This window comes from Phocoena sinus, chromosome 1 (assembly GCF_008692025.1).
Source record: "Phocoena sinus isolate mPhoSin1 chromosome 1, mPhoSin1.pri, whole genome shotgun sequence".
Taxonomy (NCBI): domain Eukaryota; kingdom Metazoa; phylum Chordata; class Mammalia; order Artiodactyla; family Phocoenidae; genus Phocoena; species Phocoena sinus.
Window position 1 is genome coordinate 180,157,231 of NC_045763.1, and position 15,070 is coordinate 180,172,300.

General features: G+C 37.2%; 1 protein-coding gene across 2 annotated transcripts in view; it reads right to left on the reverse strand.

The window, feature by feature from the left end:
* Positions 1-15,070, reverse strand: part of KCNT2 (potassium sodium-activated channel subfamily T member 2) — a 373,439-nt gene that overhangs the window by 68,708 nt on the left and 289,661 nt on the right. For both annotated transcript variants that reach the window (XM_032606842.1, XM_032606832.1), the window contains exons 20-21: positions 12,840-12,974; positions 490-601 (exon numbers count right to left, since the gene is read on the reverse strand). In XM_032606842.1, the coding sequence (XP_032462733.1) occupies positions 490-601; positions 12,840-12,974 (247 nt within the window). The remainder of the gene's footprint in view (positions 1-489; positions 602-12,839; positions 12,975-15,070) is intronic.

Genomic DNA, 15,070 nt, shown 5'->3' on the forward strand with positions numbered 1-15,070 from the left:
ACGTAAGCAATAAACTTGTCTTTGTCTCAGATTGTGAGCTTGTGTCTCATATTATCTCCTCTGGGAACTGACTTTCAACAAAGCCTACAAGTTTCCTAGGACTGTAAGGATTTATGAAAACTGCAAATTCCTACGTAAATATAGATGTCTTGACAGAGTACTCGTGGTATTATCAATAATGGACATTATAAGTGAGTATATATACCCCTGCTGAGTTTAACTCTTTCATATATCATGCTTTCAATTTATGATTAATGATGATGGAACGAGATACCTCTATCATGTTCACTTGTGATATATATGGTTCAAATCCATCAATCCATACTTTAAAAAAATTATAAATTAAGATTTTAGCCCCCATATAGGAATTCAAAACAGCATTTTTATTTTTACTATTTCATGGCATTCCTCTCTACATGTAGAAATTTTAGAGTTAGTCTTTCAGCCCAAAAGGTTAAATGCAACTTACTTCATGATGTGAATTCCTACCTTTTCCAGCTTGGAAAGAGCAAGGGAGTAACAGTCTTTGGCTCTGAATTGCATGAATCTCATGTTGGCTGGGTGGGTGAGCTCTGTGATAATACTGAGACTGGAAAACAACCTGCATTTCAAAGAAACATTTGCATTACGCTAACAATCCAATATGGTATTTTTTATAACAACATATTTATGAGTGAGTGATACCTAGCTGTAGGCATAAAACTACACGCAATTATAAGAGCAGGCCATACCACATCACCTGTTCTGTGCAGTGCAAGAAAAATGAAACCCTCTTTCCCAAAGAATATTTTAACCAACATTTTAGCACCATAAGAAAAATAAATTCAGTAATTTGGCTTTTATTAGGCATTTTCTTGTCACACATTCATAAAGCTGATTGAAGAAGTTACCTCATGGATAATATTGAAATAGAAATTTGTAAGGTGAATATCCGGATTGGCAAAAATTTCCTATGATGAGCTTATTGTTCATAATTGAGTTCTTTGATCTTCTATGGTTCCCTGTCCTCATAGTATGTGCTTTTAAATGCCAAATCCTGCTACAATGAACTTCTGAGAAGAGCAACTATTTTAACTGAAATAACAACTCATTGTAATGAATTGAGGTCATGGCTCAATTGATGGCATTGTTCTAGAAGGATCCTGAGACTTCCCACTTGCCCAGAGTTTTGCATTAGCGTTCTTTCCATTTACCTCCTCTCCCTCAAAAACACACACGTGTGCAAGCGCACACATACCCATGCACACGCATGATTTCTCCCCCCCCGAAAAACCGGGCAAAATAAAACCACAGCAAACACCTTCTTATTGTCGCTGTGCTTGATGTAGCTGATCTCTAGCTGATGTCCGTGATCACTGGTAGCTGTCCTGGCTCAAATATTTTGAGATTCTCTGTGGCGGCCACATCACGTGATAATCAGCTTTGCTCTCCATACAATATGTCTTCAAACCCAGTTATGGCCACTTCAAATTCCTACCAGTAGCTGAACCCATGCCTTGAACTCAGGCACTAGAACTGACAGAAATATGCTGGCCAGAAACATCTGACTCGTGGCTCAGAAACAAATCAGCATCTCCAGCTGATCTCGCATTATCTGCGGGGTCCAGGAGTGAGGGCACTGTTACTCCATCTGCCTGAGCGCTTGGCTTGGTGTCTTAGAGAGGAAGCTGGGAGCCCTGACTCTGAACTCCAGAATGACGGATGCGATTACCCCTTTCCTCGGCTCTAACTCCCTAAAGCTGATGGATGGTTTGCTAGACCCTCTCCCTCCTCTCAGGGAGTGAGGGTCTGTCTGCAGGCTTGCTGGGCCTTCCCTGAGGGGCCCTCAGGTCAGTTTCCAGGGGGCTTAGTCACCCTATCAGTTAAGACCTAAAAAATGCTTAAAAATGCTATATTTCAGAGTTATCTGTGAAAACTACATGTGCCCTCTTGGTTACATTGCTGGACCGGTATCGAGACTTACCTCATCAAAGCCTTTGCAAATGGTATCATCAGGTGTTTCATGAGATCCACTCTTCGGAGGAACAAATATAGCCACACGGCCTCATCTCCATTTTGAGAACAAGTATTATTGTACTTTAAGTACAACAGGTAACTTGTAATAAGTTGGATTGAAATAATATCAGCAAAAGAACAATCAGAACATAATTTCTTTTGTTGACTTTTAATGTTAAAAGTATAATTTTATTGGGCTTTCCTGGTGGCGCAGTGCTTGAGAGTCCGCCTGCCGATGCAGGGGACACGGGTTCGTGCCCCGGTCCGGGAAGATCCCACATGCCGCGGAGCGGCTGGGCCCGTGAGCCATGGCCGCTGAGCCTGTGCGTCCGGAGCCTGTGCTCCGCAACGGGAGAGGCCACAACAGTGAGAGGCCCGCGTACCACAAAGTATAATTTTATTTGTGCAGTTCATCACGGTTTACAATAGTTCTGTTACCTTGAGTTGATTGAGGAAACACTAAACCTCAGATTCTGTACAGGAGAGGTGGTATGAAACTTAGAGATACAGTTTGTGAAAGACTTAGCACAGTGTCTGATACATAACAGGTCCTGTTCCTTAGTTGTGGTGGTATTACTATTTCTTAACTATTTTCTTTTTTCTCCTGTTGCTATTTCTGCTTGAAACGTAGTTTCCTCCTTCCTTACTCTCCTCCTCCACCCCTATATTTGGAATCTCAACAATTATTTAAAGTTCTTATCAAATCTCATTGAGATGAAGCTGTATCATTGCTTAAAGTCAGAATCCACAGTGGCTCCTGGTATTTGGTTTATTTGTAATACTGCTTATTACATTGCATTTTGCACTAAACTCTGGTTGGTTTCATCCACACTTCAGCCTTCCTACTAAAGCACAGCAGCCAGGAAGGCAAAGTTTCCCTCCTAGTGTCCTAGTAGTTCACATTATATTCCTCTAATTGATAATTCTTTGTTACAATAAACACATCTCGCAGTTCTGATTTGTGTATTTTTGGTTTAGTGGATTAAATCTTGGTGAAGAAGGGGTGTGATTTAACTAGATTAGTTTATGGAGAAACACCATATAATCTGTATTCCTCAGGACTTTCTTTTAGAAGCTCTATTCTCACTCAGAAGTCCCCAGTGGTAGCACATTTGATTAAAAGTTCATTTTCTCAGAAACTTTTGAAAAATTAGAAGAGTGGCCTGATAGAAAAAAATATCAATTGACTTTTGGGCTGGTGGGACTCCATCTGGTAAGCCGAAGAAATGACAAATCTCGTACCATCTGGAAGTTTCAAAAGTATTCACTTAAGAAATATCTTAAAACAATGTCTCTAAAGATATTTACCATGATATGGTGTGTCAATCGGCTGTCAAAACAGAAACTAAAATGAATAAATAAGAGCAACATGGACGAATGAAGATAAAGCATGTAGTCTCATTTAGAGAATAAATGCCATATTCATGATCTGAGCTTCTAAAAAGGAAAATTAACTGACCTGAGGTTTTTCTCTTTGTCTTTTCACTTTTTAAATTTTTTTTTTTATCTTTTGGAAGGTTAAAGAAAGGTCCAAAACCCGATAATATCTAAAATTTACAGAGCATTATTCTTAGAGCTTTCCATGTATTGATTCATGTAATCTTCAGAACATCAGGTTAAGGACCTCCTTCTTTTGGGCCTCCATCTGCACCCCCTGTTCCCTGGGAGGAGTTGGGGACATATGGCTCACTTCTGACTCTGCCTTTTCAGTATCTCTGGGTGTGCGCTGGTCTGAGCCAGGCCATGAAGTGAGCCCAGCCCTACAGGGAAGACCCAGTGGTTGTCTAGCAGGGCTCCTGATCAGGGTTCTCTACTACTGCCAGGCACCAACGCTACACAGTTCTGCCTAGCATGGGATCCCCAACTGCCTGACTTCTTTGGGTCTCGATAGTTTCCAACTTGTTTAGGAAATCGAGAGAGTCACTTACTGTTTCTTCAAATTCCAAAAACTACTCTATGATTTACTTACAATTATTAGTTTACAGTTGAAGAAACTGAGGCCCAGAAAAACCAAATAAAACGTTCAAGGTAAGATTCTAGTAGGTAGCAGAGCCTGGGTCACACACAAACAGTCAGGGTCTAGAACACGAACCTGCCCCCCTCCCTATTTTAATAAATAGGTAGGTAGGAAAGGAAACTCAAATGACCCAAATAAAATAGTAAGTTATTAAGAATATCTAGTAACATGTTGGAGTTTCAGATATTACAAGTCAACTCTATTTTAAACTTTTGTAATCTCTACTTCTGTAGCTATCCGGAAATAGGAGCTGTTAGATCATAACTTCATTATTGTTGTTTCAATTTACTGAGGACAATATTTAGTATCTAATTTAGCAAATAAATATCAAGTGTTTGCTGTTGGAGAGCTCTGGTCTCCAGGAGATAAAAAAGAAGTGGAACATGAAATTCCTGCCTTTATATTAGACTCTTATGATCTAATAGAGGAAACGGCAACAAATTCATAAATTATAAGGATGTACATATTTTTCTAAGGATGGTAAATGTGGATGACTGAAATCTGTGGTTCACAAATTAAATAGCTTTAAGATGCTAGTGAATGGATAGCTTGTGAGGAACATCTTGGAAGGTACTGAGATATATGGCCAGAGAAGGAATTTCTGAGGAAACAAAAAGTAAACAAATGAAAAATATATCTCAACTTTTGGAAATTTTTATTTTCTTTGAGAAATATGGCTTTTATCTTTCACATATATTATTTTTCTAACTTTAGACAAATTTGTGACCATTTGAAATCTTTTGTTTATAATCCTTTTCTAACACATTACATCAAACAGAATATATATATATACATATATATATATATATGTAGCCAGATGTATTTGAGGTCTTAGTAAGAGTCAGTAATAAAACGATTGAGTGATCTAGTCATTGTATTTAAGTGACTTCTAGAGTTGAAATTAGATAGGACAACAAAATTTATGTGATGTGCCATTTCTGTTCTATATAATTGAACCTACACCATTTATGTTAGTTTAAACTGAGAAACTGCACTAAGTCTGCCACCTAGTGAAAATCTAGAACTAAATAATACTTAAATAATGAAATATTTTATTGTAGTGCCCTTCGTATCTATAAAATATTACTTGTATTCATTTATAATACTTTATATTTGCAAATTTGGTTGTCTAATAGATTTAATTATATATCTTTAAAATACTAATACTGTACATCCATTTCTGAGCCTTAATATGACCTAAATACATTTTGAATATATAACATTTTAGAATTAAATGACCTCATAAGTCTCTTTTCCCTAGGTACTAGGATCATCATAAAGCAATATAGTAATTGAAAATAATGTAGTTTGTTCTATTTTAAATTGTTCTACAATTACTTCTCTAGTTTAAGTTTTAAATGACTTGTTTAATATTTTCCTTGTACATTGGAGCAAAACTTGCTATCCCAAAATGTCTTTGGCAGTTGAAATGGTTGCTTTTTATTAAAGACACATTTTGATGGGCCAATTTACTCGGTGACGTAAGTATAATTGTGTAAAATACCTACGGAATTGTCATCTGCTTGAATTAATTCATTTAATAAATAATTTTGACATGCCCAGGTATGTTAACCAACACAAAGATGAAAACCATATCATATACTTCATTTCAGAGACTGGGAGAACTCTGAGACTAGCTGCCTGTATATATTAAAGCAAAACAAACAAACATCAGAACATACAAATCTGAAAATTATTTACAATATTTTAATAAAAATATTACTTAGGGCTTTCCTGGTGGCACAGTGGTTGAGAATCTTCCTGCCAATGCAGAGGACACGGGTTCGAGCCCTGGTCTGGGAAGATCCCACATGCCGCGGAGCAACTGGGCCCGTTAACCACAGCTGCTGAGCCTGCGTATCTGGAGCCTGTGCTCCCCAACAAGAGAGGCCGCGACAGTGAGAGGCCCGCGCACTGCAATGGAGAGTGGCCCCCGCTCGCCGCAACTAGAGAAAGCCCTCGCACAGAGACGAAGACCCAACACAGCCAAAAATAAATAAATAAACTAATTAAATTAAAAATATATATATATATTACTTAGTGAGCTAGTGTGTTACACTACAAATTTTGATCTGTGGTGGCTGGGAATGATGTTTCTGAATAACAAAGGGTGTATATTATTATGAAAGGTATAAAAACACACTTAGATGCATGAGCCCCCAGTTTTAGACTATGATTGAATATTGGCACTAAAACAAACATGAACATATTTTTTCACAAATGTTTTAAAAACACTTTAGATCTGAGTCTGGGGTAGTAGTAATAAATGACAGTATAATAAATATCAGATATCTCCTGCATTTAAAATTTTAATCCATGTAAACTGAACAAAATATTAAAAATTTTGCACTGTATAAAAAATCACTCTTGCATTGATACGTATTCGGTATCAATGTTTTGAATTACATCGTTTCCCAAGTGCCTATGTGTGTTATTTCTTCAGTAAGCCTATGACTATTTTGCCAAGCTAGAGACGATATTCCTTTTTTATTTTTAACTTGACATTTATGCTCTTATAGTCCTTGCAATTCAAAAGTCTTCTAACTGGTCGGTTTTCACCCACTCTCACTTTTCCCCAAACCATTCTTCACACTGTAGCTAAAATAATATTTTAAACTTTCCTATCTTTCAATGATTTCCTGTTATTCTTAAAATAAAGGGCAACTTACTAAAGTGTTCTTTAAAGCCATGAATAGTCTGGCTTCTGGTTTCCATCTCAGCCTCTGGCGTACCTTCCTCCGGCTCTGCTCCAAGTCCTTGGATGTTTAGTACCTAGCGCCTTGGTATTTGCTGCCCCCCTGTGGAATGCTCTGTTCATCTTTTAAGCCCACTTACTGCCTTTATCTTTTTAGTAAAAGACCAGTTCCTCAGGGAGAGGCATTCCTTCACCCACTGGACTAGATCACATATATTCTTCTATTTTCTTTCAGTAGTTGCCAAATTTATAATCCTCTAGCTAAGTCCTTAAATGACTTGCTTAATACTTTCCTTGGATAGTACAGCAAAACTTCCTACCCCAAAATGTCTTGGGCATTTGAAGTGGTTGCTTTTCATTCAAGGCACATTTTGATGTGCCTATTTAAATTTAATTTAGATACTAATACTCGTTCATAAAAATGTGAAAACGTTCAATATTTTCAGAATGTATCGAGCACCTTATTAGGTAAAACTTTAGCAAGAGAAACTTAAATTTGAAAGTAAGGACCTGCTTTTCTTATTTTTTTTTTATTTTTATTTTTTTGTGGTACGCGGGCCTCTCACTGTTGTGGCCTCTCCCATTGCAGAGCACAGGCTCTGGACGCGCAGGCTCAGCGGCCATGGCTCACGGGCCCAGCCGCTCCGCGGCATGTGGGATCTTCCCGGACCGGGGCACGAACCCGTGTCCCCTGCATCAGCAGGTGGACTCTCAACCACTGCGCCACCAGGGAAGCCCCCTGCTTTTCTTTTAATTTGGAAATCAGACAGGGGATCTTTGTGCTAGGGAGACTCACTTGAGTGTTTCTCTTAGAAATGTAAGGAAAGGTGCTTAGACAGGTAGCAGAGAAAGTTTAACAGGCTCTAACCTGACAAAGACCTTATCTGCCAACGTCTTCTGTGCTCTGAAATGCTCTCTGGGGGAGGTGGTGGGCCAGCTACGAAGGATTCAGTCTCTTCTGAGCAAAGTAGTGGAGCCATTCCCTTCCTCAGGGCGTCTGGAACCTCTGGGCTAGAGGTCATCCCAGAGGAAGTTTGCTGCTTCATGGGGCTACTAAGAACCCATGAAGGAAAACTCACCTTGCGAGAAAGAACACATCTGGGTAAGGACCCACTTAGGTCCTTCTGGAGAGGCAGCTCATGCTGGCACAAAGCACGGCTGGAGGTTCCTCTTGGTCCAGCCATCCTAGCACACACTTCAGAGTGCTCACTAAATGAGCGTTAAAACTCTGGACACCATGCTCTAGGCTTTGGATGTTAAAGATGAATCACTTCCTGGGTAGGTTCTCTGGGGCCAAACCAGCAAATAGGTAATCGCCACACAAGGTGGATGAAGACACATTAAGTGTGTTGTGAGCTTCTGAATAACAAATTTAACCTTATTTCAGACTGGTCATACCAGTTACATCAATAGGTTGTGAACTAGAGCACTCTTACTTTCATTTCATACTTGAATTCCATCTCATTCTTGTCTCCTGGGCTCTAATATAAGCACAGACTGAAGACTTTTCTAACACATTCCTTCACAGTTTTAGAAGCAAAAAATGTAAAAGTCAAAAAACCCCACATCCAAACAGAATGTCAAAATAATCAAGTTAAAATGGCATGGTCCAAACAGCTAAACAGTCAGAAATGCTAGCATAAAATGTAGCATCACCCCATATAAAGTAACAGTATACAGTACTCTTTATTTGCCTAGTACCATCCAGATACTACAGAGATCACAAGATTTGATTGTCTCCTAGAAATAAATAAGCCAAAGAAAATATTGCATCTAAATTCTTGCCCCAATTTTCTAACTAATAAAGTAACTATGATGTCTGCTTCCACATTTTCGTGACCACGATATTTTAGAAACTGCAACTTGAGGACACTGCCAATTATTATCTGCCTATTATGTGCCTGGCGCTGCTGAGTGCTTTTCAGAAATCATCTCACTTAGTCCTTTCAGCAACCTTGCTTGGCAGGATGATGCAATAGTGTGGGCACATTCAGGCTGCCTAGATTAAAATGAACTTGATGTTAGACTTTGGGACTCTTCTGATTTAAATCCTAAGCGCCATCAATAGCAGCTGCATGACTCTTAAGATAGACAGTTCTCACTTTACGTTAAAATGCTTCAGCATAAACAGTGTGATAGGTTCAAAGGTTTGGTTTAAGAGAAACTCCAGGTGCAGCTAAGCATTCTATTTCACCACTCAGGGTGGCACAATTTGGTTTTGTAATCAGAGTACACATCCCAGAATTGAAATGGCTTCTGTTAGCCATACTTCTATCAACACCCCAGCCTTACTAGTTAACCAGTAAGAAATTGGCTCTCGTTTGAGGAAATGAATGATGGTCATAAAGATGCAAGGATTGGCTGAGATCTTTTAGACCTACTATTGTTGAAATAATTTCTAGGCCCAAGATGGAGTGGCTCCTGCCCTGGGTGCCTCGTCAGCAAACCAAAACCTAAACTTTCTTGTTCCTGAAAATGTCCCACTTGACCAGATATAGATTATAGTCAGTCAGCCAACCCCCAAATGCCAAGCCAACTCTGGGCTCTGTACTTATATCTTTGTTCCTTATTCATTTTCTATTTTTTTTCTCTTCCTTGTTTCTCATTCTTTAAGCTATAAAAACTTTCTGCCTCTTACCCCAGTTTGGAGTTCTCTGGACCCTTGGGGATGCAGACTGTCCACTTCATGAAGTGTTAAAGTTTGTTTGTATTACCTAAGTTGTGTTCTTTAATCATGTTTAACACTACTTACTCTTGCATACTCGATGTGTAAGAATCTAGTTCCCTTGGAGATGGGGCCCTAGGTTTTTCTCCTAAATAAATAGTCTGCTATCCACCCACTGTGACTGGACTTCTGGGTGCCTGACGCTTACTTATAAGAGTAACTGGATCCTCTCTCTGGAGTGCTGTCATCTGCCTCTAGGAAATTTCATGCAAGCTGGTGGGTAGAAAATCTGAAAGGACAGAAAACTGGGAGTAGGAAGAAGACAGAAAAAGGAAACAGAGTTGAGATCTGTGTTAGCCCATAGTAGATAATCAGTAATTGGCTGTTTAGGGTTTCAGCACAGGACTGTTTGTCATGACTGATCTTGGAGTTTAATCCAGGTAAAGAGGGAAGAGAGCCCTCAGGTGACTAAGGACAGTAGAATCAGTGGACAGTAGATTCCAGCAGAAAAGGACTGTTCAGAGTGGGGGATATGGGAAGCAATGAGGTAGAAAATAAGTAGTAGTGCTCAGAGAGTTGAATGAAATTCAGAATATGGCGGGGAGGAATTATTGGTACTCTAATGACCACGAGAATAGGTGGCTAAGGTCAGACATCGAAAGGACCATCTGGGTAGGATTTTTGAAAACATCAAGAATTATGGTAGAAGCAGGGTTGGCAAGAGTCACAGTGAATCAAGAAATGAAACCTTCAAGGAATGTGGCAGAGTGACCTCAAGGGTGATATCTGACTGACTGCACCGATAAAATGAAACTACCAAGTCTGTACGATTTGGGTCATTTATCTACATAAATGGTATTCCATATACCATAGGGACCCACTTGTATCTGACTCTTTTATTATGTAAGACTAGCCTAGTTTAGCATGCCTAGATTAACAGCTGATGAATTACTCCATAAAAAAGTTTCATAGATGTTTTAAAGTTTATTTTAAATATTACCATATTTTTTAAAATAGAAGTATAGTTGATTCACAATGTTGTGTTAGTTTCAGGTGTGCAGCAAGTGATTTGGTTACACATACCTCTCTCTCTCTCTCTCTCTCTCTCTCTCTCTCTCTATATATATATATATATATATATATATATATATATATTCTTTTTCAGACTCTTTTCCCTTATAGGTTATTATAAAATATTGAGTAGAGTTCCCTGTGCTATACAGTAAGTCCTTGTTGGTTATCTATTTTATATATAGTCATGTGTATATGTTAATCCCAATCTCATAGTTTATCCCTCCCCTCCTTTTCCCCTTTGGTAACCATAAGTTTGTTTTCTATGTCTGTGGGTCTATCATAATTTTTTTTTCCTGAAAAATATTGTTATATACTTAGAAAAATGATAATGCCTTTACAGACACAGGAAAAGAGAGAACAAAATTTGGGTATTTCATAGTTCTTCTCAAATTTCTGCTTAAAACTATTCAGTCTAGATGTTTTTATGAGCCATACAAATTGCATAATTTCTAAAATGTTCTGCTGAAGATAGGTAACCTTAATAGTGAAAAGATCCAAAATCACTCATTCACTCATCCAGTCATTCTTTCAATATGTGATGCCTCCTCCACCAGGTACTCAGGGAAGGCAGCCTTCCCACTACCAGCAACCACATGTGCAGCTGCCCTTAGTTATTCTGGTCAGCTAGTTCATTGAAAAAAATTAATTAGAGCCTTTGCACCTCTCAGTAAGATGGAGGTTTATTATTCTCTTGAAATAAAAATAATTCATTCAGAGAATATGTCAAATCAATACAACTGTCACCATAAGAGAAATAAACTCACAATAAGCTGAAAATTAAAATAGCACGTTTAATCAAAAGACCAGGATCCTCTCCTGTTAAAACTGTAATTAGCTTTTGCCAAGCATGGAATCAAAAAGATTTTACTTTATTCATTGGCTATAAATCTCATCCATCTGAATTCATTTTCCACCCTGTGGTTTCCTTTTTCATTCTCTAGAGAAAAAAGAATGCTTATATATATGTCATATTTTCAACATGTGCTATGCTACCTTTAAATGTACTATTTACATAGCTCAATGACTAGTTAGCTATATTCTAAATGAACTGCCCATAACAGTAACTTTAGAGGGTGTATTACTCTTTCTGGAACAGGAGGAGATTCTAATGCAAGTTAGGGTAGATTTTTCCAATTGCTGTGACAGATTCTTTACATACCTGATTTCCTGTCCTCACACTGACACTGTAAGAAGGGTTAATTATTCTCCACATGCATTTTATAGATGAGGGAAACTGAATTTCAATGAGGTTAAGAAACATACTCAAAGTCACAGTAATTTTCTGCGGGAACCTCTGGGATAGAGATCATGTCAGATGAAGTTTGTTGCTATATTGTTCCAAGGTCTGTAGCTTTTCCACTCTGCCCCACGTAAGTGATAAGTCTTTGGCTAATAATGATAGTAGCTAACATTTATTGAGAAATTGAAAACAACCAGGCAGGTACCAAGGCATTATATGTTTTTAAATCTCCAACAACCTTGTGATTAAGACATCAAGGTTTAGAGAAGGAAAGTAATTTGCCTAAGATCATATAATAAATAGTCAACTTAAGTGAGACACACAACTTGGCTCTCTCTCCTGAATTCTGACTTCAAACTATAAACAGATAACTATCCTCAATATATGGTTTGCTACAATACGAAGGTATGAAGTGAGGGGAGATGAAGATAGAGTTCAGATTGCTTTATTCACTTTCATAATTTGGTAGCTCAGATATTTCCTTTAGACTTCTGCAAAATGCATAAAACTGAAATAATGATCTTTTAGTTATTTAAATTTTAAGATGATTTTAGGAAGAATCATTCCAAATGACACCGATGTCTTGATTGATTGGCAATTTTGACTTTGCTCACAGCATGAACTTTTCTCTGGTCAGTATTGCTAATTCTTATGCAAAGATGACCCTAACGGGAATTCCTACCAGGATGGGTTTAATTATTGAAAGACAGGAAGTGTCTTTCATTAGGAAGTGAGGATAACATTGTGACTTGGCTCCTAACATGGGTATATTAGCCTTGTGATCTTTTCTTCCTGGTTATTCAGTATGTAAATGCATACCTTTGGCTACTGCTGGGCATAAAACCAAAATTAAACATGCGTGGTTTGGCAAAAATCATGACTGCTACTGCACACAGCTTTTTAGAATTTCTTAAACTATACGAAAAAACAAATGCATTATTCTTTTTATTTTTAAAAGAACTGCTGACCTGATGTTAAAAATTAAACTTCACACAGTACCAGCCATACATTAGGTCCTAAATAAGTATTTGTTTTATGATAAAAGGAATAAACATAACTGCAGTATAAATGTCTCATGTTCATTCTTTATACACAGAGTCACAGAGTCATATATCTCACAGATGCTTAAGGGCTGGGTTATCCAGATATTTACCTGAAAAGGGTCTGCACGTTTACAATCGTTTTGGCATCTGCCATGTAGTCTTCCTCGGCACTCATGGTGCTTTCTTTGTCCACAACCACCATGTTGGCAGCGAAAGTCACTCCACACCTGAGTAAATCGTCTAGACTTTGATAAAAACCAACAGAGAAAAATGAACTTTCAATAAATCTCAGTACTAGGATGGTGCTAAAACTTGTTTACACCCCTGCGCTTACAGACGTATAGGTTGCCCTTATACGTGGCTTTCACAGAGTGGACACTGGTAGATGTTATGGGAACTAATATAAGACAATATTCTCTACTGATATGAAGTAAATTGTATTTGGGGTTTCTTTATGTTTCATTAGATCTCAACCATTTCAAAGCACGCGTTAAGGATCTTTATTTAATAATACTTATTAATTTTATAAATAAAACATGGAAACACCCATTTTACAACCAAATAGAATTAGAACATGTTAGAACCTTGTTTTTACAATTAGCACATAATTTCAAAGACACGACATTCACATTTTTTATCCCTGAGGCACTTTTGGTAAGAATAGAAATGAACACATATTAATTTAGATGGTCAAGCCTAATAAAGAAATATTTATTAAAAATACTTATTTTTAAATGTCTATTATTTATTTGTGTAAAGCTATGTGTTATAGATTGGTTCTACACAGCCAAGAGCATGTAAAATATATAAATATCGGTTGCATTCAAGCCTACCTTCTAGCCACTTTTGAGCAAGTGATTGAATGAAGTAATTTTGTTGGTTGCAGGAAATAATTGCTAAACTAGGACACAAGCTCCTATGAGTTACCACAGAGTCAGTCTTCTCCCCTATCACTGATAAAAATTTTACCTAGCACTGAATTTAAAAACAATGTTACCATAAAAGCTGAATTAAGAAAACCATTATCTCATTGCCTTTGCTTCATACAAACTACAAAAATAGGACTGAACTGGATAAGGGAGATTGTATCAAAACTTGAATGAGTGCAAGAGTAGTCTAGGTTCAGAACTGATTGAAGATAGATAAGAAGAATTGGGCTAATTGATTTCTACATCTTTTGATTTAAAATGAGAAGTGTAAAACTTAAAGAACAGTAGCTCTTTTTAGCTTCTTAAATGGAAGAGTCAGTTCCCCAAGGATCTTCTCCAAGTTCATGATCACTTGAATTAGTCATCTCACTAATTCACTAGAAGGAATTTTCCTTTTATGGGAAGGCAAGAGGCAGGATTTCTTACTCTTTTATATGGTGAGAGAGTATTACCAAAGCTTTGAGTCCAAGATCCCCAGGAGTAGTCCAGAAAAAAATATTTCGCTTGAATCAGGCACAGTGTTCTGTGGCAGGGATTTTATGGCTAAAACTGTGGAAACAGAATGTTATTCCAAATAAATTTCCTATGGTGAGAGGGGCCAGGACCATAACACCCAATCAATATGATGACCAAGTTTAAATCTCTAGGAACACTTTACTAGGGTGTTCCTTTTAGCTAGGAAATTCATAATTGTTCTTACATCTATTAAAATACATTTTTTAAAAAGAAAAATGTAGGTGGAAAATGAATGTGATATGGTCCTTTATGTACCATAAAAATGATGCCTAAATCTTATGTCTTCACCAACCTTATTTTAGTGGTAATCCACTTTCTTATATTTCATTTCTTACAATCTTTACTTCCCTGATTAAAAAATTATAATTTTCTATATAGGAAAAGGGAAAGATAAGGTGGTAGAAGGTAAGCTTGACTGAAAAAAGATACACAAATAGAAGTGATAATAAAATATGAATATTTCATCAGCAATAAATCAATGAAGTTGAGACTTAACAAAAAACTTAACTATGAGAATTCCTGTACTAAATAGTCACTAACTACCTAAACCTGTATATATCAGTTAATTCCATACTCAAAATATTGGCCTCTGTAGTTGACACATAACTTTGGCAAATGATTTTAGTAATTATTATTAAATATGAGTTTAAATCTAAAGAAATCTATAGAATCTATAGAAAAAAATATAAAATTGGAATGGCATTTCTGAACCACGTAGAAACTTTTTTGTTCTTCATGTTTTAACTTTAAATTATTTATATTCATTTAATATTGTATTGTATTCTTTCTTTCCTTTTTTTATTTGGCTACCGATTTATTCTTATAATTCTGTGTCTATCATAATTTCTCCCCACTATCTTATCTACAAAGCCACTGCCCATTTTTTCTTTAGCACT